The sequence below is a fragment of the Mobula hypostoma genome, chromosome 7 (genome assembly GCF_963921235.1).
Source record: "Mobula hypostoma chromosome 7, sMobHyp1.1, whole genome shotgun sequence".
Classification (NCBI taxonomy): Eukaryota; Metazoa; Chordata; class Chondrichthyes; order Myliobatiformes; family Myliobatidae; genus Mobula; species Mobula hypostoma.
The window spans coordinates 11561192-11588019 of NC_086103.1; the positions used below are offsets into that span (position 1 = coordinate 11561192).

The 26828-nt window shown below is 41.0% G+C and overlaps 1 protein-coding gene across 4 annotated transcripts in view; it reads right to left on the bottom strand.

Moving 5' to 3' along the window:
* Positions 1–26828, bottom strand: part of hars (histidyl-tRNA synthetase) — an 86319-nt gene that overhangs the window by 15273 nt on the left and 44218 nt on the right. For all 4 annotated transcript variants that reach the window (XM_063053015.1, XM_063053012.1, XM_063053013.1 and 1 more), the window contains 5 exons: positions 25151–25258; positions 19449–19547; positions 11871–11964; positions 10199–10326; positions 8468–8728 (listed from right to left, as the gene is read on the bottom strand). In XM_063053015.1, coding sequence (XP_062909085.1) covers positions 8468–8728; positions 10199–10326; positions 11871–11964; positions 19449–19547; positions 25151–25258 — 690 coding nt within the window. The remainder of the gene's footprint in view (positions 1–8467; positions 8729–10198; positions 10327–11870; positions 11965–19448; positions 19548–25150; positions 25259–26828) is intronic.

Sequence of the window (26828 nt, forward strand, 5' to 3'; positions counted from 1 at the left end):
TGATAGCAATTTGGTTGACACATAAATAGGAGAAAATTCTCTATGATTATTCAAACTGCTGAGGGCCCTCTAACACAGGGTATCCCTCTGAACTGAGGTGCTCAGGCCTCACTGTGGGAAGTCGGGAAAAATTTTCAAATGTTACACGTTCAAAAATGTCTAGGGTGTGGTTATATGTCTTGGTTTACTGTTGAGAAGGAATTGCTTACTGTTTGGTTAGAAAAGGAGAGTGTTTTTTTTTCTACTACAGAAAAATGCAAACGGAATTGGTAAAGATAATTTCCTATAATGTTAATGGGGTTTTGAATCCAATTAAAAGAAATAAGATTATGTCTAAATTGAAAAAAGAGAGGGCACAAATAGCTTTCCTCCAGGAAACACATATGAGCCAATCTGAACATGGAAAATTAAAAAGAATGGGCTTTAAGCATGTATTTTATTCATCATATAAATTGAGTCACAAAAGAGGGGTAGCTACTTTAATATCAAGTACTCTTAATTATGAACATATTTCAGAGACTAAAGACAAAGAAGGACGGTTCGTAAAAATCACAGGAAGAATAGAAGGTACAGAAATAACATTGCTCCTTTATGCTCCTCCAGGTTGTGAATGGTCATTTTATAGACACATTTTTGACCTAATGGTCAGTTCTCAAGGGGTAGTAATTTGTGGAGGGGATTTTAATATTAGATTAAATCCTATATTAGATTTTTCAAGAATAGTTACTCAGAATAAACCTCTGACTCGGAAAGTGAATTCATTGATGGAGGAGTTGGGAATTATAGATGTCTGAAGGGAATTACATCCTACTAGTAAAGATTATACATATTACTCTTTCCCTCATTCAGCCTATTCAAGGATAGACTATTTCTTTATCTTTAATACAGATAGACTCAGGATAAAAAACTGTAATATTGCAACAATTGATCTGTCGGATCATAGCCCAGTCTTTATGTCTCTAATCCTGGAAAGGAAAATGAGGAAAACAGTATGGAGGCTAAACTCACATATACTCAATAACCCGAAAGTAATGGAGAGATTAAGGGGAGAAATCAAAGAATATCTAGACCTTAATGACACGGGAGAAACATCACCAGTGATCTTATGGGATACATTGAAAGCTGTACTGAGAGGGAAAACTATTTCCATTACCACTCACATGAAAAAAATCAATGCACAAAAATTAGCAGACCTTCAAGGAAAATTAAAACAACTTCAAGTTGTAGACAAAAGAAATTCAAATCGAAAACAGGAAATTAGGAAATTGCAAAGTGAAATTGACGATATTTATACGTTGGAAACTCAAAGAAATTTTCTTTACTTGAGACAAAAGAATTATGAAGTAGGAGGTAAATCAGCTAGATTATTAGCATATAAATTACGAAAACAACAAGCAGACAATACAATTCATAAAATAAAGAATCCAAAGACAAAGCTTGTGGAGAGTACAATAGGGAAAATTCAAGAGAGTTTTGAAACATATTATCGAGACCTGCACTCCCAACCCCGGGCCCCCAATGAGCCCTATATAGACAGTTTATTGAATTTTTTTAATCTTACAGATTTACAAAATGAAAGTTTATTAGAACCAGTAACTGTCAAAGAACTGAACGTGGCCATCTCTAGGTTAAAGGCTGGAAAGTCCCCGGGTTCTGATGGGTTTACCTCAGAGTGGTACAAGTCCCTGAAGACACAGTTAGCCCCATTACTACTTAACACCTTTAATTGGATCTTGCAGAAAGGAGAAACTCCACCTTCCTGGAGAGAAGCGATTATTTCAGTTATTCCTAAAGAGGGTAAAGATAAACTAGAATGTGGCAATTATCGGCCAATTAGTGTTCTTAATTTAGATTACAAACTATTTACATCTATATTAGCGCGCAGATTGGAAAAGCTTTTACCTGGCCTAATCCATTTAGACCAGACTGGATTTATTCAACAAAGACAAACACAGGACAATATAAGGAGAACTCTGCACATATTAGAACAGGTTAATAAGAACGAGACAGAGACAATGGTAGTAGGATTGGACGCTGAGAAAGCTTTTGATTCGGTTAGTTCGGCATTCCTATACAGAGTGTTAGGAAGATTCGGCTTTCAAGAAAAGTTTATTAAAGTAATTCAGACTCTATATGACAGCCCTACAGCCCGAATTAAGATAAATGGGGACCTCTCTGACTCCTTCATCTTAGAGAGAGGCACTAGACAGGGATGCCCAATTTCTCCTCTCCTTTTTGCGCTATATATTGAACAGCTTGCCCAACTAATAAGACAGAGCGAAATCGTAAAAGGTATCAAGGTGGCAGGGGTTGAACAGAAAGTGGCGTTATTCGCAGATGATGTTTTGGTCTATCTGAGTGAACCAGAAAAATCATTTATAGGATTGTTTACACTGTTGGATGACTTTGGGAAAATATCAGGTTATAAAATAAATGTAAAGAAAACGCAGGTTATGTCCCTAAATCATACACCATCCAAAAAATTGCAGGATACATACGATCTTAAGTGGGAAGCTAAATCATTAAAATATTTAGGAATAACCCTGCCGAAGGATCTTTCAACACTGTCACAGGTAAATTATGGGCCATTAATCTCAGAGATAAAAGCAGATATGCATAGATGGAATCTTATCCCCTTTTTAAGTTTAAATTCAAGGATAAATACGATAAAAATGAATATTCTTCCTCGGTTATTGTATCTTTTCCGTACTTTACCGGTGGAGGTGGATGATAATCAATTCAGAGAATGGGACAAATGGATTTCCCGCTTCATTTGGCAAGGAAAGAAACCTAGAATTCGATATAACACCTTACAGTTAGGGAAGGAAGGAGGAGGTATGGTTCTTCCTTGCCTGAGAAATTATTTTTATGCCTCACAGATAATCCCTCTGTTATATTGGTGTAATAGGGAATATAAAGCTAGATGGAAGGAAATAGAATTTGGATTAGTTGACAGTTTTCCTCTACAGGCCTCAATAGCTGACAAAGGATTGATGGCCCAGTTGGAAAAATTTAAAAACAGTTGGATAAATCTTACATTAAAAGTATGGCAGAAGGTGGTTAATTCATGTGGAATTAATAACATGTTAAAACTCTTTAGATGGTGTGCATATGATACCGAATTCCTTCCCAACAGAGGAGATAAAAGATTTGAGCTATGGATAAAGAAAGTTTCTTACAACCTACCTCTCATTTATAGATAAGTGTATTACAAAGTTTCCAAATCCTGCAGGACAAACATGGCCTAGAACATAATGACTTTTTTAGGTACCTTCAAGTACGAAACTATGTTAACCAGAGTTGTAGATATACAGACCTATCAACAGTATTATTAGAATTTTTCAAGATTCTGAATTCAGCTTGCAGTTCAATACCTAGTAAATCAGTTTCTCGATTATATAATGCACTCTCCCATGCTAAAAATGTAAATACACTGTATATTAAAGAGAAGTGGGAGAAAGAAGCGGGGTTGGTACTTTCAGAGGAGGCTTGGGGGAAAATCTGCAGCTTTCAATGGTCCTCGACTAATTCTTTGACTTGGAGAGAACATTGTTGGAAAAACATTATAAGATACTTCAAGACCCCGTATCAGGAAAAATATAAAGATACAAACGTGACGTGTTGGAGAAGGTGCGGCTCCAAGGAGGCAAATCATTTTCATATTTTCTGGGATTGCCCTAAATTAAGTCTATATTGGGAAGGTATTCATAGAACATTAGTTAAGGTACTTAGGTCCCAGATACCTCTGAACTTTGAGACGCTCTATTTGGGGCATGTATTGTTTCTTGAACAGAAGGAAGATATAAAGTTGCTGCAGGCCCTCTTAGCGGCAAGTAAGAAATCAATCACTAGAAACTGGCTAAATCCAATACCACCTACATTAGAAGATTGGTACGAAATTATCTTGGAAATATTTAAAATGGAAAAGTTGACTTACTCCCTGAGAATTCAAAAAGAAAAATTTTATCAAATCTGGAATAAATGGATTGAATATATAACCCCAATGCGAGCAGACTTTAGATGACTCTCCTAATGATTTATACTGCTCTTCTCATCAACACAGTAATATTGCTAATGTAAGCACCCCTAGTCTAAATGTCTTTTTTTTTGTTTTCTTTTGGTAAATAGAGAATTAACACAAGTAAAGGGAAAGATTTGGGAAAGGGATAAAAAAATGAAAAAATTAAGTAAGTACATAGGGATTGGATAATTATGTCTGTGGGCAGGAGCAAGCATGAACAAATTAGGATATAAACACCTACAATGGTTGTTACATAGGCTTATATACAACATTTTGAACCAGTGGAAATGGTCCAGAAGGGTTATATGGAAACTATTATTACCATTTTTCTTAACAACTAATACCATTACTTAGCCTAATAGGTTAGATTTACCACAGTACATAATTATCTATTTAAGTGTTTATTTTCCTTTTATATCATCTCAATGTGTACTTAAGAATGTATAAATGATTGTAGTTTTATACATATAAAAAAATGGAAAAGGTTATATATGTGAAAAAAGTACATGATATTTGTGAATTCCTTATCCAAATAAAAAAAATATACTTTGAGTTGCCGCCTCCAGGTGTACCTAATAAAGTGGCCACTAATTTTAACAGAAATTCAATAGCTTCATAGGAACCCATCACTGAACTGTCCCCACAACCAATGGGTAGACAGCATTTATGCAGAGAGGATGTTTCCATTGGGGGGGGTGTGGAGTCGAGGACCATAACACGATTCACTACCCTCTGGCTAAGGGAATTTCTTCCCATCTGTTCTAAATGGATGTTCCTCTGTTCTGAGGCTGTGCCCTCTGGTCCCAGACACCCCACCACTGGAAACATCCTTTGCACATCCACTCTATCAAGCCCTTTCAACATTTGATAGGTTCCAATTAGGTCACCCCTCATTTTTCTGAATTCAAGTGAATACAGGGCCAGAGCCATCGAACACTCTTCATATGACAAACCATTCGATCCTGGAATCATTTTCGTGAACCCCCTTTGAACCCTCTCCAGTTTCAACACATCCTTTCTAAGATTAACCCAAAACTGCTCACAATAACTGCAAGTGAAGCCTCACCAGTGCTTTATAAAGTCTCAACATTACATCCTTGCTTTTATATTCTAGTCCTCTTGAAATTAATGCTAACATCGCATTTGCCTTCCTCACCACAGACTCAACCTGCAAATTAATCTTTAGGGAATCCTGCACAAGGACTCCCAAGTCCTTTTGCACCTCAGTTTTTTTGTGTTTTCTCTCCATTTAGTCAAACTCTCATTTCTTCTACCAAAGTGCATGACCATTCACTTCCCGACGCTGTATTCCATCTGCCACTCTTTGCCCATTCACCCAAATGGTCTAAGTCCTTCTGTAGTCTCTCTGCTTCCTCAAAAGTACCTGACCCTCCACCTATCTTCATATCGTCTGCAAACTTTGGATTAAAGCCATCAATTCCATCATCTAAATCATTGACAAATAACATTAAAAAAAAATCAGTCCCAAAACAGACCCATGTGGAACACCTCTAGTCACCTGCAACCAGCCAGAAAATGCTCCTTTTATTCCCACTCTTTGCCTCCTGCCAATCAGCCACTGCTTTATCCATGCTAGAATCTTTCCTGTAATTTCATGAGCTCGTAGCTTGTTAAGAAGTCTCGTGTGTGGCACCTTGTCAAAGGCCTTCTGAAAATCCAAGTACCCAAAATCAACTGATTCTCCTTTGTCTGCTTGTTATTTCTTCAAATAATTCCAACAGATTTGTCAGGCAAGATTTCCATCGAGAAAACCATGCCGACTACGGTCTGTTTTCATCATGTGCCTCTAAGTACCCTGAGACCTCATCTTTAACAGTCGACTCCATCTTCCCAGCTACTGAGGTCAGACTAACTGGCCTATAGTTTCTTCTGCCTCTGCTTGAAGAGTGGGGCAATATTTGCAATTTTCCAGTCTTCTGGAACCATTCTAGAATCTAGTAATTCTTGAAAGATTGTTACTAATGCCTCCTTAATCCCTTCAGTCTCGCCTTTCAAAACCCTGGGGTTTACACCATCCGGTGCAGGTGCTTATCTACCTTCAGACCTCTTAGTTTCCCAAGAGCCTTTTCTCTAGAAATGGAAACTTCACACATCTCATGATCCTTGACACCTGCAACTTCCACCACACTGCTAGTGTCTTCCACAGTAAAGAATGATGCAAAATACTTATCCAGTTCATCCTCCATTTACTTTCCCCCCATTACTACCTCTCCAGCATCATTTTCTAGTGGTCCAATATTCTTGCCTCCTTTCTCCTCTTTATATACAATGGCATGCAAAAGTTTGGGCACCCCTGGTCAAAATCTCTGTTACTGTGAATAGCTAAGCAAGTAAAAGATGAACTGATTTTCAAAAGGCATAAAGTTAAAGATGACACATTTCTTTAATATTTTAAGCAAGAAAACTTTTTTTATTTCCATCTTTTACAGTTTCAAAATAACAAAAAAGGAAAAGGGCCCGAAGCACAAGTTTGGGCACCCTGCACGGTCAGTACTTAGTAACACCCGCTTTGGCAAGTATTATCACAGCTTGTAAACGCTTTCTGTAGCCAGCTAAGAGTCTTTCAATTCTTGTTTGGGGGATTTTCGCCCACTCTACCACGCAAAAGGCTTCTAGTTCTGAGAGATTCTTGGGCCGTCTTGCATGCACTGCTCTTTTGAGGTCTATCCACAGATTCTCGATGATGTTTAGGTCGGGGGACTGAGAGAGCCATGGCAAAACCTTCAGCTTGTGCCTCTTGAGGTACTCCAATGTGGATTTTGAGGCCTGTTTGGGTTCATTATCCTGTTGTAAAAGCCATCCTCTTTTCATTTGCGGCTTTTTTTTTACAGATGGTGTGACGTTTGCTTCCAGAACTTGCTGGTATTTAATTGAATTCATTCTTCCCTCTACCAGTAAATGTTCCCCATGCCACTGGCTGCAACACAAGCCCAAAGCATGATCGATCCACCCCCGTGCTTAACAGTTGGAGAGGGGTTCTTTTCATGAAATACTGCACCCTTTTATCTCCAAACATACCTTTGCTCATTGCGGCCAAAAAGTTCTATTTTAATTTCATCAGTCCACAGGACTTGTTTCCAAAATGCATCAGGCTTGTTTAGGTGTTCCTTTGAACCTTTTGGCCGCAACGGGAAGGTACTAAGCACTGCCATGCAGGGTGCCCAAACTTGTGCTTCGGGCCCTTTTCCTTTTTTGTTATTTTGAAACTGTAAAAGATAGAAATAAAAAAGTTTTCTTTGCTTAAAATATTAAAGAAATGCGTCATCTTTAACTTTATGCCTTTTGGAAATCAGTTCATCTTTTACTCGCTTAGCTATTCACAGTAACAGAAATTTTGACCAGGGGTGCCCAAACTTTTGCATGACACTGTATCTTACCTTCAGTCCTGCATTCATCATCCTTTTCGAATTTTGCCCCCATGTTACACTTCACCTCATCTCACTGAATGCAATTTTACCCGAACATTTACCTGACCTTCCTCACAGCCTCATTACACACTACATCGAGTTGGAAACATAGAAAACCTACAGCACAATACAGGCTCTTCGACCCATAAAGCTGTGCCAAACATGTAGTTACTTCAGAAATTACCTCAGGTTACCCATAGCCCTCTATTTTTCTAAGCTGCATGTACCTATTCAGGAGTCTCTTAAAAGACCCTATCATATCCACCTCCCCCACCCATTCCACGCACTTACCACTCTCTGCATAAAAACTTACCTAACATCTCCTCGGTATCTACTTCCAAGCACTGTAAAACTGTGCCCTCTCGTGTTAGCCATTTCAGCCCTGGGGAAAAGCCTCTGACTATCCACACGATCAATGCCTCTCATCATCATCATTATCACTGGTACCAACTACCCCATTCTGAGCCCTATCACTCCAGTTTCCATTTCCCTGCTTACTTAGTTTAACCCCCCCCCCCCGCCCCGGCCCCAAAACCGTTCTACCAAAACTGCCCACAAGGATATTGGTCCACCTAGGGTTCAGGTCTCAGAGAAATGGCCACCAAGAAACCCTGCATTGACTGCTTACTCCCCTTAGTCTGGGTGACCACTACAGTAAAAGAGGGCACATCCTCAGAATAGAAGGATGTTCCTTTAGAACAGAGATGAGAAGGAATTTCTTTACTCAGAGGGAGATAAAACTGTGGAATTCATTGCCACAGGCAACTGTGGGGAGCAGGTCATTGGGAATATTTAAAGTGGAGGTTGATATGTTCTTGATTTGTCAGGGCATCAAAAGTTACAAGGAGAAGGCAGGTGATTGGGGTTAAGAGGGATAATAAATCAGCCATGACGGAATGGCAGAACAGACCTGATAGCTTAAAAGATGTAATCCTGCTCCATATTATAGAGAGCTGCATGTTTAACACACATTTTCTTTCCTTAAATGATTTGTACTTTAACAAATTAGCAGTTGTACCTCCACTTTTTGCTCCATAATTGAGAAAATTCTTTCGATCCCAACACTAAATCCCACGCATGGGACCTTCCGACCCTTGGGATCAAACATTCCAACCAGGCCATCATACCGCCCGCCGCCAGCAACACTTCCAACACTGACTGCTTCAGAGGATTCATTCTGCTGTCTTGACTCCTTAGCCTGTTTCTGGGTTAGCACAGCCTCAAAAATGACACCGGTGTAGTAGTCCAAACCTCGAGCTAAACTCAAGTCAAACGCAATCTGCAAAAGAGTAATCAATATAAAAATTGCTTGTTGTTTTCATTCATTTTTTTCCAAAGGTTTAAAATCAAAATCTGTCATGTCATAATTTTGTACATTGCAATATATAAAAATAAAACCAAATTACAACAAGCAATATATGCAAAACATTAAATTAAGTAGTGCTAATAGAGAGCAAAAATAGAAAAGTGAGGTCGTGCTCATGGTTTCATTGTCCATTCAAAAATCTGATGGTGGAGGGGAAGAAGCTGTTCTTGAAATGTTGAGTGTGTGTCTTCAGGCTCCTGCAGTGAATTTCTGTATTGTGGATTTTATACATCTACTAGCAGACTGCCTGGGGCATATGGCAGTGAACAGCAATGTAAGCGGACACATCAAAAGTCATAAAGGTGATGAGAGGAAATGCATGCTACATGCAGGAAGATTTTTGTTCAATTACCAACCATCGCTTGTCCATGTTACATTCATGACAGACACAAAATGACAAAGGATTTTCAACATATTTAAAAGTGGACACTCTTCTTTACCATGAAACAATAATTTAAGAACAGAAATAAGACTAACAATATATGTGCCAGCAAGACCAGCCATCCAGAAGGGTCATTGCAACGGGCTCTCTATCAAGATTCAACTTTATTTGCTATGTCTATTTTACATGTTTTGGGAATTTGCTGTGATGTGTTGGTCAGGGTGTGACATGCAACAATGAACTACTTTCAACAATTATAAAGAGTAAAGAATTATATAAAAATAAATAAAGATAGGTTAAAGTACAGATATGGAATAAAATGTGCATAAATATATAAATATCAGCATGCATTTACAATGTAAACAGCATCATAAAAAGGTTAGTGTCTACACTGCAGTGACAGGGGTAACAAATGGGGGGGGGGGGCAACCAGAATCGTCGATCAGATTAACAATTATATAGAATAAAGAATTAAATTCAAATAAATTTTAGAGAGAAAGCTAAAAATTAGAGGATAAAGGACACATATGGAATAAAATGTGCATCAATACCAGCATTTACTTATAATGTCGACAGCATTATAAACAGTGGTTGTTGAGTAAATTTAATCGGGCAAAGATCTCATACAATGGAAGTACTAGATCAAGAGGAACATGTCACAACCAATAGCCTTGAAAGCAACATGTTTAACACACATTTTCTTTCCTTAAATGTTATCTGGAGGATATAATCACAAGCCCTGATAAAGGGACTTGGCTGACTACTTATTCCCCTCTATAGATGCTGTCTGATTTGCTGAGTTCCTCCAGCGTTTTGTATGTGTTGCTCTGAAGTATACAACACTTCTTCCAAATGCCAAATAAGCCAGTAAAAACTCACTGCGAGTTACGTTGTCAGGCTGATCTTAGAAAACCTTTTGGTTTGTAGCAAGGCTGGAATCAGAAATGCTGTCATAGCAACACAGCAGATAAAATATTGCAATTCTCATTTGACCTACTTACCTTATCCTCAACTCCAAAAATTTTCAAATAAACAAAAAGTTGTTTCATGTCATTCAGGCCTTCCAGTGCCAGTTTGTTCTGAGACAACTTGTTATCCTGTAGCAGTCTGTCGATTAATTCAGAGTTGCCTGCAGAAGATAATCAGTTTATTTTCTTATGCACTGTAAGGTTAAGTAACAAAAGTACTTTTAAGAAAAAATGCTTGATGGATTCTATCATAAATTAACAGCAAGACGATGGTGGAGATTATCAGAGTCATGCTAGCTTCACTGCTAAAGTCAGACAGGAGGTACAGAAGTCTGCAGTGCCACACCATTGGGTTTAGGAACAGCCACATTCCTGCAAACAAAGTCTTTGATTCTTCAAAAATTACCGCACAAGTTGGTAGGGTGGTTAAAAAGACATACTCACAATTTACAATGACCTATTAACCTATACAAATTGGAGCACTCACAGGAAACCCACGCAGTTCATGGGATGAAGGTACAAACTCCTTACAGATAGCACCGGAATTACATTCCAAACTCTGAAATGCACTGAGCTGTAAGAGAATCGCACTAACCACTATGCTCCCATGAAGCCCTGTGACTTGCGCATTATGTTCAGTTCTGGTTACAGAAAGGATGTGGAAGTTTTAGAGAAGGCACAAAGATTTACCAGGATACTGCCTGGATGAGCGAGCAGGTTGGGGTTAAGGTTAAGATGCAATTACGCGGGCAGTAGGCAAAATATCCCTTCAGTGTCTGTAGGTCTCGTACTGGAGAGCAGGTATCACTTCACCCTGCCACTTTGATCTAGCCCACATCTTCATTTACCAGGTTCAACACTAGCCTTTATTGGGTCTTTCTCCTCCTCCTCCTCCTCACACATCATCAGGTTTGTGGGGGTGTGGCCAGGATTAATCAGGGTGGGCCTAGGGTTAGTCGGGGTGTGGCCCCCTTAGGATTAGTTTGGAGGGTAGGGCTGGGGATGTATAAGTGGGGCGAGGAGAGATAAGGTTCTGGAGTTTAGTGTGGTGAGGTATGTAGGGCTGAGGTGGATAGGATAGTTGAGCCTCTTTAATCTGGCCCATGCCTTTCACTAACGTAGTCCGACACCACTTGGCTTAATGAACCAGGAGTGCTTTGGGACACATCATCAGTAATGCAACCTGGGGGTCATAAGGTGTTTCAGGTCTTTAATCACTAGACACCCTTACCCAGCCGGGGTTGACCAGGCCCAGCTTGTGTTTAACCCATGGACCAAGATAATGAGGGGCATGCAATTCTGAGTGTTGTGGTATTTTATACCTCATTGCTTGGCTTTATGGTTAGGATTAGGGTAAAGCAAGCTAGGGCTTTTCACTTTGGAGCGAAGGTGTATGAGAAGTGATTTCTCGCTTATTTATTATTATTTCTTCTTTTTTTCTTTCGTTTTGTATTTGCCCAGTTTTTTGACTTTTGCACCCTGATTGGTGTGGTCTTTCATTGATTCTATCACCGTTAATGAATTTGAGTATTGCCACAAGAAAACGAATCTCAGCATTGTATATGACATACGTACTTTAGTAATAAATTTACTTTGAACTTTGCTGTTTCAATGTACATGTGACAAATAAAGCTAATCTTTATCTTTAACCATAAACAGTTTAAAATCTTATCTTTTTTTCATTAAAAAGCGGAAAAAAGTCTACCATGCAGCTGAAGGTATTCGCCAATTTTGTTAGCAGTATCTGGATCAAGTCCCTTTTCTGCGATCATTTCATTTTTCACATCCTCCCACTGCATCTACAGGAAAGTACCAAAAGTGAATGAGTCCACATAACTTAAAAATAATCAGAAGAACACTTGCAAGATTAAATAAGATGGTGCAGGAAGGACATTTATAGAAAGTGCATGTATAGCACAACTAATGTATTATTTACTCTGCACCATGCTTTATGCTAGTGCCTACTGAAAGGATACATTAATGCTAAAGTATAGGGTGTAGTGGCTAGTGTAACATTATTACAGAGCCAGCACCTGGGTTCAATTCCGCTGCTGTATTTAAGGAAATTGCACATTCTCCCTGTGAACATGTGGGTTTTCTCTACCATGATCGCTTACATCAGGACAAGGTACATAATGATGATGGGTGTAACTGGGTGGGTGTAACTGGGCAGCATGACCTCGTTGGGCCTGTTACCGTGCTGCATCTCAAAACTAAAATTACACAGCCTTTACAAAAGATCTCACACTTGACTGAATCTCCAAAGTACTTTTGGGTAGAGAATTCCTATGAGTCATTAGATGAGATTAGTAAAGATTTGAACATTAGGTAGTGTAGCAGCTCCCATAATGCTATTACAGCAGGGGTCCCCAACCTTTTCTGCACTGTGGACCGGTTTAAAATTGACAATATTCTTGCGGACCGGCTGACCCGGGGGTTGGGGGGGGGGCAGTAGGGTTGCCAACGGACAAGAGTAGCAGTCAAATACGTTGTGTTTACCCAGAGAAAGACTACAATGACCATGAAGCCTTGCGCGGGCACCAGTGCGCATGCGCGTCGTGACCTCCTGATTTTTCTTCCCTGCAAATCCTTTTTGGCAATTCTGTTCGGGCGGGGGGGGGGGTAATCACAACCAGAATATAGGTGATAAGTGGCTAATACATTCAATTTCATTTCTAAAAGGGTTTATCTAACGAATTTAATAATAAACACACAGCGCATATTTTCCTTGCATGAATATAGTGATAAGTCAATTATCAGGGGAGCTTCAAGTAAGTGCTGAAACGAACTTCCAGTAGAAATGGTTGAGGCAGGTTCAATATTATCAGTTAAGGTAAAATTGGGTAGCTATATGGACAGGAAAGGAATGGAGGGTTATGGGCTGAGTGCAGGTCGGTGGGACTAGGTGAGAGTAGCGTTCGACACGGACTAGAAGGGCAGAGATGGCCTGTTTCCATGCTGTAATTGTTATATGGTTATATAAGTAAGTCAATAGCATCATAACATTTTAAGTAACGTTTGGATATTAAACACACAGCACATATTTTCCTCGTATGAACATATAAAATCATTGCAACACACCAATATCGCTGAATCAGTGGGAGCCCTAGGCTTGTTTCCCTGCAACAAGACGGTGCCATCGAGGGGTGATGGGAGACAGCGATACTCGAAGGGGGTTCCTTATGTCTAGTCTATTCCGCAATTTAGTTTTCATTGCATTCATTGCAGAAAACTCCGCTTCGCAGAAAAATGTAGGAAATGGAAGCAACGTTTTCAGTGCTTTCGTGGCTATCTCAGGATATTTAGCCTTGACTTTGATCCAGAATGCTGACAGAAATGTTATGTCAAACATACTTTTCAGCCCGCCGTCATTTGCAAGCTCGAGGAGTTGATCTCCTTCCCGCGCTGACACGGATGACACGCGGGTCATGACCTCGCATGCGTAATGGCTCAACAGTGGCTGTGACAGGGAATGAGTAAAGGTGCAGCTGACTCATATCGCCAAATCATATCGTTTCCTCGCGGCCCGGTAGCACATGCTCTGCGGCCCGGTGGTTGGGGACCTCTGTATTACAGTGCTGGATACCCACTGCCTGTAAGGAGTTTGTATGTTCTCCCCGTGACGTCGTGGGTTTCCTCCCATACTCCAAAGACGTACGGGTTGGTCAGCTAATTGGGCAGCATGGGCTCACTGGGTTGGAAAGGCCAGTTACCATGATGCATCTCCTAGTAAGATGAAACTTAAAAGATTCACCTAAACTTACTAGAAACGCCTGAAATTGCAAGATACTCGTATTTAATTTAAAATTACGCTACTTTTGTTAAAATGTCCTGAATAAAGTTATTTGGACTAGTTTTCACTTAGAAAATGCAGTACTAAAGTTCTGACTCCTGTGAACTGGTTAGATATAAATTATTAACCTTCCTTAATGCAATGAAAAACTTTTTGGGGGAATGAATTCCAACAGGATTAGTCAATTGTGTCTTGTTCCTCACTTACTGAAGCACATATCAACTTCCATTTATATAGCACCTTTTAAAGAAAGTCCCAAAGCACTACACCTTTCATATAGGTCTGGGACTGGAGTACATTCACAGAATCACTTTTGTTTTATAATCTGCTCAAGCTCTCAAGTATTCTTCCACCAATCTCTTAAATTAAGACAATATACAGTCGGCCCTCCTTATCCGTGAGTTCCGCATGCGCGAATTCAACCAACCGCGAATCAAGAAAACCCGGAAGCGCTCTTCCAGCACTTGCTGTTCGAACATGTACAGACATTTTTTTCTTGTCCTTATTCCCCAAACAATGCAGTATAACAACTATTTTACACAGCATTTACATTGTATTAGGTATTATGAGTAATCTAGAGATGATTTAAAGTATACAGGAGGATGTGCGTAGGTTATCGTGGATCGGGATCAGAAAAAAACTGGAAGTTCTCTTACTAAGGAAGTCGGAACAGGTACATCCGGTATTGTTTAGCGTCAGTTAGTCAAACGTTTGTCTTAGTATATAGTATATATTATACCTTTCTATGCATATAAAACACATTACAGCCATTACTCTTTGCCCAGGGCATGTCTAACGCCTGCTTTCTAATTCTACAAATTGTCATGTTGCCAGACTGAAATGGATTCAGATTTATATTAATGAATTTATAACCATCACAACCCAAGGACATGCTGCGTCAGCCTGCAGGTGTCACCACACATTCAGGCATCAACACAGCATCTCCACAATGCTCAGCAGAACGACACAGAACACAAGCAACAAAACAGCAGCAGCAAAGCAAGGCCCTTTTCTCCTTACACAGTTGTCCAACTCCAAGACAGGTCTCCAGTCTAGTACCTCACAATGTCAAACAGTAGTTAAAAGTAATAAGCTAATAATTAGTGTACATGCTATATTTGGTCATACTGCAGTTGTAGTCAGTGCTGTGAAGTTTTTCCTCTTGCACTATATCTTTCCCCTCACATCTTAAAGCCAATAAATTCTTGCCAAGGTATGGTTCAATGGTGCACGTATGAGAAACTTCCTGGAGATTGAACAGTATGGGCAGGAAGACAACTGAACAGTCAACTGAAATTCATCATTTGCACTAACCAACAAACCCATTAGTTTCAAAGTAAATGTGCAAATAGATAGGTTCGTTCCATCGGTTGAGATTCTAAATTTGAGAAAGGCAATTCTGATGGTATCAGAAAGGGTCTGTAAAGTGTGGACTGGGACAGGCTGTTTTCTGGCAAAGGGGTACTTGGCAAGTGGAAGGCACTCAGATGTGAACCTCTGAGAGTACAAAGATTGTATGTGTCTGTCAGAATGAAAGATAAAGAACAAGCATAGGGAACCTTGGTTTTCAAGAGATATTGACACCCTGGACAAGAAAAAGGAGGTGCATAGCAGGTATAGACAGGTAGGAACAAATGAGCTACTTGTGGATTATAAAAAATGCAAGAGAATACTTTGGAGATAAGTCAGGAGGGCTAAAAGAGGACATGAGGTTGCCCTAGCAGACAAAGTAAAGGAGAATCCCAAGGGATTCATCAGTTCTGTTAAGAGCAAAAAGATTGCAAGGGACAAAATTCGTCCTCTGGAAGATCAAGCTGGTAATCCACGGAACCAAAAAAAAGATGGGGGAGATCAAAAAGGGATTCTTTGTATCTGTATTTACTCAGGAGGTGGACACTATAGAAGTGCGGCAAAGCATAATGGACCCTATACAGATTACAAAGCATGAGGTGTGTGCTGTCTTGAGGCAAATTAGGGTGAATAAATCCCCAGGCCTGACAAGGTGATCCCCCGGACCTTGTGGAGGCAAATGCAGAAATTGCAGCAGCCCTAGCAAAGATACTTAAACCGTCCTTAGTGACAGGTGAGGTACAAATGGATTGGAAGATAGCTAATATGCTGCTGTTTTAAAGAAGGCTCTAAAAATAAACCAGGAAATTATAGGCCAATGAGTTTGACATCAGTAGTGGGAAAGTTACTGGAAGGTATTCTAAGCAACTGGATATATGAGTATTTGGATAGACTTGGACTGATTAAGGATAATGAGGATGTCTTTGTGTGTGGTAGGTAAATGTCTTGCTAAAGTCAATGGAGTCAAAGTCCCTCATGGGAGGTAGGTCAAGAAGGTTCAGTCATTCGGTGTTCAAGATGAGGTAGCAAATTGGATTAGACATTGGCTTTGTGAGAGAAGCAAGACAGCAGTGGTAGATGGTTGCCTCTCTGACTAGTGGAGTCCCACAGAGATTGATGCTGGCTCCATTGATATTTTTCATTTATATCAATGATCTGGATGATAATGTAGTTAACTGGATCAGCAACTTTGCAGATGACACCAGGATTGGGTGTATAGTGGACAGTGAGGAAGACTATCAGAGCTTGCAGTGAGATCTTTACCAGCTGGAAAAATGGGCTGAAAAATTAGAGATGGAATTTAATGCAGACAATTGAACTGAATCGACTTTATTTCTTACATCCTTCACCTACATGAGGAGTAAAAGTCTTTACATTACGTCTCCGTCTGAATGTGCAGTTTATAGTAATTTGTACTAAATAGTACATACAGTAGATATACAACAGAACAGTCAAATACGATTGTGTCAGCGTGAATTAATCAGTCTGATGGCCTGGTGGAAGCAGTTGTCTCACAGTCTGTTGGTCCTGGCTTTAATGCTGCAGTACTGTTTCCCGATGGTAGCAGCCGAAACAGTTTGGGGTGGGGTGACTTGGGTCCCCAATGATCCTTCGAGCCCTTTTTACGCATCTGTCACTGTAAATGTCCTGAATAGTGGGAAGTTCCACAGATGCACTGGGCTGCCCACACCACTCTCTGCAGAGTCCTGCGATTGAGGGAAGTACAGTTCCCATACCAGGCAGTGATGCAGCCAGTCAGGATGCTCTCAATTGTGTCCCTGTAGAAAGTTCTTAGGACTGGGGACTCATGCCAAACTTCTTCAACTGTCTGAGGTGCGGTGTTTTTTTCCACCACACAGCCGGTATGTACAGACCAAGGTTCCAGTGCAGGTTGAACGGAGTAGTTTGTTGAAATGGTTTGTCATGGACTAGCTGAGCTGAAGGGCCTGTGTCTGCGCTGTACCCATCTATGACTGGAAGATTCAAAGGTGTGCAGTGGCAGCCTGCAGGTGTTGGCACACATTCTGGCGCCAACTTAGCCTGCCCACTATGCTCGGAAAAACAACTTAGAACACAACAAAACAGAACATACTACGTGACAAAGCAACACAGCAAGACAAGCCCCATTCCTCCCTCCCTCCACGCACACAGTCTGCTAAACCCACTACAGGCTGTCTTTGGCCTCCAGGGGCCTCATGGATTCACAAACCTTGGGCCTTCGACTTCCCCAATAGACTCACAGAGATATGCAGACTCAGGGTTCTAGCCAATAGTCTTCTGGACTTCTGATTGACCTTTGGGCTCCCATCTTCGGTATCATCTCAGTATGCACCGCTGACAACAAGTGAGGACCCTGGATAAGGAGCCAAACTCCTAGCCTCAAACTCCTGACTCCCCAAAGTTAGAACCCCAAACACTGTGCCCCAATCTCCAGTCTTGCATCACCCTAGCCCACGGACGCAAGTGCTTCAAAAGCATAATTTCAGCATGACGGTATTGGTTTTCACCCTCGTGGTTGAGGGAGTGTGAAGGCCAAATCACTACTCAATAACTTCACTAACTAAACTTCATTAATCCAAAACACCAGCTGTGCACTATTCACCATATAGACATTACCTACTCTTATGTGAGCCCAGCGTTTTCTAAGATTAAAGATTAGCTTTATTTGTCACATGAACATCAAACCAAATCACCATTACTTTATCATTTCCCGCCAGTCACCTTATGTACAGACACTCCTGTGCCTAGCATTACTTTATGGACATACAATTTATGCATATAAGCTACCTTACACACTTATATTATTGTTTCTTAAAATTTTTATTGTTGTTCTTTTATTTTATTGTGTTTTTTTGTGCTGCATCTGTTCCGGAGTAACAATTACTTCATTCTCCTTTACACTTGTGTGTTGGGAAAAATAAATTTCCTGTTTAAGATGGTATTGGTGAAGCACGGTGATGACTTGCTGGCAGCAATCAAAACTATTAACGACTTTATTGATCACACTTTTTCCTCATAAATGATGGCTGCAATCAATAGCCTGTAACTTCTCTTTCAGAGTTGAGCTTTTGAACTCACTGTATGACCTGGCATTTTTCAGGTGTGAACTGAAGTCTTGAAGTGCAGGATGGTTGCGGCGTGGTGGGTACCAGCTGAATCCAGATGGCAGGGCTAAGGCCCGAGAGCATATTGAAGGGGCAGGGCCCAGGCCCAGGTCTAAGAGCAAGGAATGGCCCAAGGTTTGGCTGATTTAAAGCACTGGGCCAAATTTAAAAGATCAGGGTGCAGATCTGGAGGGGAGGGACAAGCCAGTGTTCAGCATGCTGCTCCTGAGATTTACTTGTCTCCGCACTGAACGAAGCCTACGGCCTGCAACTAGAGCCTCCTGGATCAACTGCAATGATGACAGGCTTCATGAACTTCAGTTCTGAATGTTATTTGTTTATTTTTAAGTTTACATGATTTTTTTTTCCCTGCACATTAGATTTTTGACCATCTTTTTTTTTAAAAAATGGCGGCTATTTTATTTTATTTAAAGATTCCAGCCCACTGAGTCACACGGCCCAGCAACTGAACTATTTAGCTCTAGCCTAGACAATTTACAATGACAGATTGACCTACTAACTGAGACGTGTGGGTTAGGGTTATTGTGTTTCTTTGTTTTGTAGCAGCCTGCCACAAAAGCAGATAAATCTCAAGGTTGTATATAATGTATATATTTTTATAATAAATGTACTTTGAACTTTGAAATGACATTAAACAATCTTGAACATGTTGCAATGTTTTGCTCTGCATCACCAACCAACACAATCTGAATGTGTGTCACCGTGCTTCCAGCAGCAGCATAGCATACCCACAACTTACTAACCCCAAGCTGTATGCCTTTGGAATGTGGGAAGAACAACAGCACCCGGTGGAAGCCCACACGGACAACATACAACCTTCTTACAAACAGCAGCGGGTGTTGAACCACGATCACTGGCACTGAAGAGCATTATGCTAGCCACTGTGCTACCATTCAGCCTGCTTTGAAAGTATGCTGATATTAGCAGAAAAGCTTCAAAACAAAATCTGATTTTAGGCAAGCATATGAAACAGTTTGTGGAGGAAAAGCAATATTAAACCTGAAGAGTTCATTACCTTGTCCATCTTGTCCACAGAGGAACATATAGTCCGAAATTTATCAGCTGGAACTCCGCACACTTCGAACATTCCATCCAGGATACGCCTGTCATTCACCTGAACACAAAAAAACAGAAGCTGTCACAAAGCCTTCTGAAGCAGAACAGACATTTCCCAGAAGACAGAGTAAATAAGACACAGAACATTTACAACGATGTTGCCAGGACGTTACAGGGGAAGGTTGAATAGGTTAGGACTTTATTACTTGGTGCATAGGTGATTGAGGGGAGATTTCATAGAAGTATACAAAATTATGAAAGTTATAGAAAGAGTAAATGGAAGCAAGCTTTTTCCACTGAGCTTGTGTGAGGCTAGAACTCACTTGGGCTCACTTTTAAGGACTCTTTATCTCATGCTCTCTATTCTTGTTGCCTATTTATTATTTTTTTCTCTCTTTCTTCTTGTATTTGCAGTTTGCTGTCTTTTGCACTCTGGTTGCTTGTCCATCTTGTTGGATGTATATATTGTATTTACTGTGATTGCCTACAAGAAAATTAATCTCAGGGTTGTACATTGTGAAATATATGTACTTTGATAATAAATCTACTTTGAACTTTTTTAACATTTGATGGGTTATGGTTGAAAGGTGAAATATTTAAGAGAAACCCAAGGGTGAACTTCTTCACTCAGAGGGTGGTGAGAGTGTAGAGCAAGCTGCCAGCGCAAGTGGAAGTGAGTTCAAGTTCAACATTTAAGAGTTTGGATAAGTACATGAATGGGAGGAGTATAAAGGTCCACGGTCTGGGTGTGGGTCAATGGGACCAGGCAGACTAACAGATCGGCATGGACCAGATGGGCCAAAGGGCCTGTTTCTGTGCTGTGGTGCATTACAGTTTTAACTTACTGAAAGGCCACATTCCACAGAACAGGATACTGTGCGTGTTGGGAAACGAAAATTGGTAACAACCAGTATTAAAACCTCACCACCTTCTCATCTCTCTTTTGCCATATTTTAACAAATAGCATAGAACACTATAGCACACTACAGGTTCTTTAGCCCACAATGTCATGCTGACCTTATAACTACTCTAAGATCAATCTAACCCTTCCCTCCTACATGGCTCTCCATTTTTCTACCATCCATGTGCCTATCTAAGAGTTTGTTAAATGGCCCAGTTATCTGCCACCACCCTCTGGCAAGGCCTTCACACCCACTCCTCGCTGGGTGAACTTTACCCCTGACATCCACCTACACCTTCCTCCACTCACCTTAAAATTATGCACCAGATATTAGCCATTACTATCCTGGGAAAAAAGTCTCCGGCTATCCACTCGATCTATAAACTTATACAGCTCCATCAAGTCACCTCTCATCCTGCTCCACTCCCAAGAAAAGCACTAGCTCGCTCAACCTTTCCTCATAAGGCATGCTCTCTGACCCAGGCAGCATCCTGGATTGTTCTTTCTGCACCCTCTCCAAAGCTTTTACATCCTTCCTGTACTGAAGAGATCAGAACTGAGCATAAAAACCCCCACAAAAACTGATGGAAGCACTAATATAAGACCACAAGACCATAAGATATAGGAGCAGATGTAAGCCATTCGGCCCATCAAGTCTGTTCCACCATTCAATCATGGGCTGATCCAACTCTTCCAATCATCCCCACTCCCCTGCCTTCACCCCATACACTTTGATGCCCTGGCTAATCAAGAACATATCTATCTCTGCCTTAAATATACCCAATGACTTGGCCTCCACAGCCGCTCGTGGCAACAAATTCTACACATTTACCACCCTCTGACAAAAGTAATTTTTCCGCATCTCTGTTCTAAATGGACGCTCTTCAATCCTGAAGTTGTGCCCTCTTGTCCTAGAATCCCCTACCATAGGAGATAACTTTGCCATATCTAATCTGTTCAGGCCTTTTAACATTCGGAATGTTTCTATGAGATCTCCCACCCCCCAATTCTCCTGAACTCTAGGGAATACAGCCCAAGAGCTGCCAGACATTCCTCATACGGTAACCCCTTTTATTCCTGGAATCATTCTCATGAATCTTCTCTGAACCCTTTCCAATGTCAGTATATCCTTTCTAAAATAAGGAGCCCAAAACTGCACACAATACTCCAAGTGTGGTCTCACGAGGGCCTTATAGAGCCTCAACATCACATCCCGGCCCTTATATTCTATACCTCTAGGAATGAATGCTAACATTGCAGTCGCCTTCCTCACAACCGACTCAACCTGGAGTTTAACCTTTAGGGTATCTTGCACAAGGACTCCCAAGTCCCTTTGCATCTCTGCATTTTGAATTCTCTCCCCATCTACATAGCAGTCTGCCACCAAAATGCATGATCATACACTTTCCAACATTGTATTTAATTTGCCACTTCTTTGCCCGTTCCCCTAAACTATCTATGTTTCTCTGCAGGCTGTTTCCTCAACACTACCCGCTCCTCCATCTATCTTTGCAAATTTAGCCACAAATCCATTAATACCGCAGTCCAAATCATTGACATATATTGTAAAAAGCAGCAGTCCCAACACTGATCCGAGGAAATCCACTGGTAACCGGCAGCCAGCCAGAATAGGATCCCTTTATTCCCATTCTGTTTTCTGCCAATCAGCCAATGCTCCGCCCATGCTAGTAACGTCCCTGTAATTCCATGGGCTCTTATCTTGCTAAGCAGCCTATTGTGCGGCACCTTGTCAAAGGTCTTCGGAAAATCCATGTACATCACATCTACTGCATCTCCTTTGTCTACCCTGCTTGCAGTAGATTTGTCGGGCAGGATTTTCCGTTTAGGAAACCATGCTGGCTTTGGCCTATCTTGTCATGTGCCTCCAGGTACTCTGTAACCTCCTCCCTAACAATCGATTCCAACAACTTCCCAATCTCTGACGTCAGGCTAGCAGGTCTGTAGTTTCCTTTCTGCTGTCTCCCACCTTTCTTCAATAGCAGAGTAACACTTGCAATTTTCCAGTCATCCAGTACAATACAGAATCTATCAATTCTTGAAAGATCTTCATTAATGCCTTGGCAATCTCTCCAGCTACTTCCCCAGAACCCGAAGATGGATTCTATCAGGTCCAGGAGAATTATCCACACACAGACCATTAAGCTTCCTGAGAAAATTCTGAGTCGTAATTTTCACTGCACAAACTTCACTTCCCTGACACTCTTGAATGTCCGGTATACTGCATATGTCTTCCACTGTGAAGACTGATGCAAAATACACATTCAGTTCCTCTGCCCTCTCTGCATCACTCGTTACAATATTTCTAGCGTCATTTTGTATTGGTCCTACGGGGGTGATTGATAAGTTCGTGGCCTAAGGTAGAAGGCGATGAACTTCAAGCTTTCCGCATTTTTCACTCAAAGAGTTGAACTGCACGTGCATGTAACAAGAGCTGTGTAACTCATCTCCTTCTACCTTAGGCCACAAACTTATCAATCACCCCTGCTGTGGACCACTTCTGCAAAGAACGGATCCGTATGCTCCACGACCGCTGGACTAAGTGTGTACATGCAGAAGGGGACTATGTTAAGGCTAGGTTTTCTAAAACTGACTCTTTCTACTTTAGGCCACAAACTTATCAATCACCACTCGTATATCTACCCTCTACTGCCTTTCACCCTTTATATACTTATAAAACCTTTTAGTATCTTCTTTAATATTAGTCGCCAGCTTCCTTTCATAATTCATCTTTTCCTTCTTAGTTTCCTTCTGAAAGTTTTTAAAAGCTCCCCAGCCCTCTACTTTCCCACTAGCTCTGGCTTCCTTGTGAGCCCTCTCTTTTGCTTTTACTTTGGCTCTGACTTCACTTGTCAGCCATGGTAGTTTCCACCTTTCCTTCGAAAATTTCTTCTTATTTGGAATATATCTGTCTTGCACTTCCCTCATTTTTTGCAGAAACTCCAGCCATTGCTGCTCTGCTGTCCTTCCTGCAAATGTCCCTTTCCAGTCAACTTCAGCTAGTTCCCCTCTCATGCCATTGTAATTTCCTTTATTCCACTGAAATACTGACACATTGGATTTTATTTTTTCCCCTCTCAAATTTCAATGTGAACTCAATCAAATTGTGATCACTTTTTCCTAAGGGTTCCGTAACCTTAAGCTCTCTTATCACCTCTGGATCATTGCACAACACCCAATCCAGCACAGCTGATCCCCTAGTGGGCTCAACAACAAGCTGTTCTAAAAAAGTCATCCCTTAGACATTCTACAAATTCTCTCTCGAGGTCCAGTACTGTCCTGGTTTCCCCAATCCACTTTCATGTTAAAATCCCCAGCGATCATCATGACATTGCCTTTCTATCTCCTGCTGTAACTTGTAATGCACATCCTGGCTGCTGTTTGGAGGCCTGTATACAACTGCCATTAGGGTCTTTTTACCCTTGCCATTTCTTAACTCAACCCATAGAGACTCTACACCTTCCAATCCTATGTCATCTCGTTCTAATGATTTAATATTATTTCTTGCACACAGAACCACACCACCCCCTCTGCCTACTAACCTATACTTCCAATACACCGAAAATCCTTGGACGTTCAGCTCCCAATGGCAGCCATCCTTTAGCTAAGTTTCAGAGATGGCCACAACGTCATACTTGCCAGTCTGTAGCTGAATTTCAAGATCGTCCATTTTATTCCTTATGCTGCGTGCATTCAAATATAACACTTTCAGTCCAGTATTTGTTGCTTCCTATTTTAACTGCACCATGCCTCTATTGCCCTGTAACTCACGGCACTGGCTGTGATTAAGCTTCATCTCCTGCCTGTTCTTTCTATAATCTCTGTTGCATACTATCTTTGATTTATTTCTGTTTTCCCCTTCCTCAGCCTTATCATTCCAGTTCCCATCCCCCTGCCAAGTTAGTTTAAACCCTCCCTAACAGCTCTCTTGAGTGTGCCCGCTAGGATATTGGGCCCCAATGGATTCAGGTGTAACCCATCCTTTTTGTACACGTTGTACCTCCCCCAGACGAGGACCCAATGATCCAGGAACCTGAAGCCCTGCCCCCCACACCAGTCTCTCAGCCGCACATTAATATGCCTGATCATGCTATTCTTGAATATATGATCGGCCTTTTACACCAGATAGCCTTTCTGACCACAGATGGCAGTAACAGACTCAAATGACACACAAAACCAGATCTAGTAGCCAGCTAGAAATAACGTAGCGTAGTGGTTAGCACAGGCGGCCCAAGTTCAATTCCTGTGTTGCCTGTAAGGAGTTTGTGCATTCTCCCCGTAATCATGTGGGTTTCCTCCGGGTGCTCCGGTTTCCTCCCATGGTCCAAAGAGGTACTAGTTGGTAGGTTAATTAGTCACTGTAATTTGTTTCGTGACTAGGCTAGGGTTGAAATGGAGATCGCTGGGGTGGTGGAGCTCGAATGACTGGAAAGGCCTGTTCTGCACTGTATCCCAATAAATAAATATGATTCAAACAGCAGCTCGCACAGATCTATTTATTGATCGCAATGTCTGTCAGTGGCAATAAGCACGATTCTGATTCTACTCCCGGCATTATTTTTAAGGGAAAGGATTCGGTCAATCTCATTCCAATCTGCTTTTACAAAGTGATTTGAGCACAGTATACATCATATCCTCCCCTACAGTTCTCATTAAGAAAAAGTTTAGTTTAAGATTACCCAGCACTACGCAAGGCTCCAAGATTAAGCACTTCACTCAACCAGAGTATTTATCCCCTGTACCTTAATTAGAAAATCTCCCAGCTGCAGGTCACTGAAGATCTCATGGATTATTTTCAGGCATTCAGCATCCGGAATCATTGCATCATACTGACCTGCAACGTCAAAATCCTGAAAAAGAAATCAAAATTAAAATTGGATGCAAACGTACTTTATTTGCTCTTCAGCAAAGAGTGGGATGGGGAGAATTCAACAGGCAGCCAAGCTCAGTTTTAGGATTTAGGTAAATTCTCTTAAGCCCATCACCCCTACTGGGGCACAGGCAGCTGTCAGCAGCACACCAGAGTCCTCCGAACTGGACCAACAGAAAGTTTAATGGCCCTGTGACGTCCACTGTAACCACACGACTTCTACGTCTTCTAACAAAACTTGTTGCTTCACAGTTGTTTTACTATGCGTTGATAGAACAAGAGTAATAGGGACAGAACAGTGACAGAGGTCTACCAGTTGAAGAGAGAGAGAAAGCTAAGGAAAAAAATGGTGCTGCCTTATGGACAACTATTTTTTATACTCAGAGATAAGGAAAATTCCATTCAAATCTGAGTTAACCAATAAGAAAACCATTATTCAAATAGCATGGAGAAGCTTCCAGAGCTTTCCAGAATTATACTTTGTGCAACCACAAGAGGCATATTAAATTTGCATATACATATTATAGCCAATAGGAAGTATAGTAAGCAGTTACTTGTACAGTTGCAAGAAAAAGTTTGTGAACCCTTTGCAATTATCTGGTTTCCTGCTTTATTTACTCATAAAATGTGGGATGATTGTCATTTAAGTCAAAATAATAGACAAATAAAATCTGCCTAAACTAATAACACGCAATTGTACTTCTACTCATCAATACTGAGTACACCATTTAAACAATCACAGTCTAGGTTCAAAAAAGTAAGTGAACCTCTGGGCTAATGCCTTCTACAAAAGCTATTTGGAGTCAGGTGTTCCGGTCAATGAGATGAGATTGGAGGTGTGGGTTGTGTAGGTGCCCTGCCCTATAAAAAAGGCACATAAAGTCAGGTTACTGACAAAGCCTGCTCTTCTCAAGAAAGATCAGTCTCCGTGTGCCACGTCTCAACCAAAACTCAAAGGACCTCAGACCTTTAGAAATGCTTTTGTAGCCTTTTCCAGTTTCATGTATCTCTACAAATCTTCTAAGTGTTTTATCAGTTCACAGCAAGAAAAACTGTCTGCAAATGGAGGAAATTCAGTACTGCTGCTACTGCAATGTGCAATGCTGAAGGAGCTGAAAAAGAACCCAAGGATAGGAGCAAAAGACCTGCAGAAATCTCTAGAACTTGCTAAAGTCTCTGTTCATGTGTCCACTATAAGAAAAACACTGAACACGAATGGTGTTCATGGAAAGACACCATGAAGGAAACCACAGCTCGCCATAAAAAACATTGCTGCACATCTCAAGTTTGCAAAAGACCATCAGGACGATCCACAATGCTTCTGGGACAACGTTCTATTGACAGACGAGACAAAAGTTGAACTTTTTGCCAGAAATGCATACAACTATGTTTGAAAGAAAAAGGGCGCTGCACACCAACACCAAAACCTCATCCCAAGTGTGAAGCATGGTGGGAGGAGCATCATGTTTTGGGGCTGTTTTGCTGCCTCCGATCCTGGACAGCTTGAGGGAACATTGAATTCAAAATTGTATCAAGACATTTCACAGGAT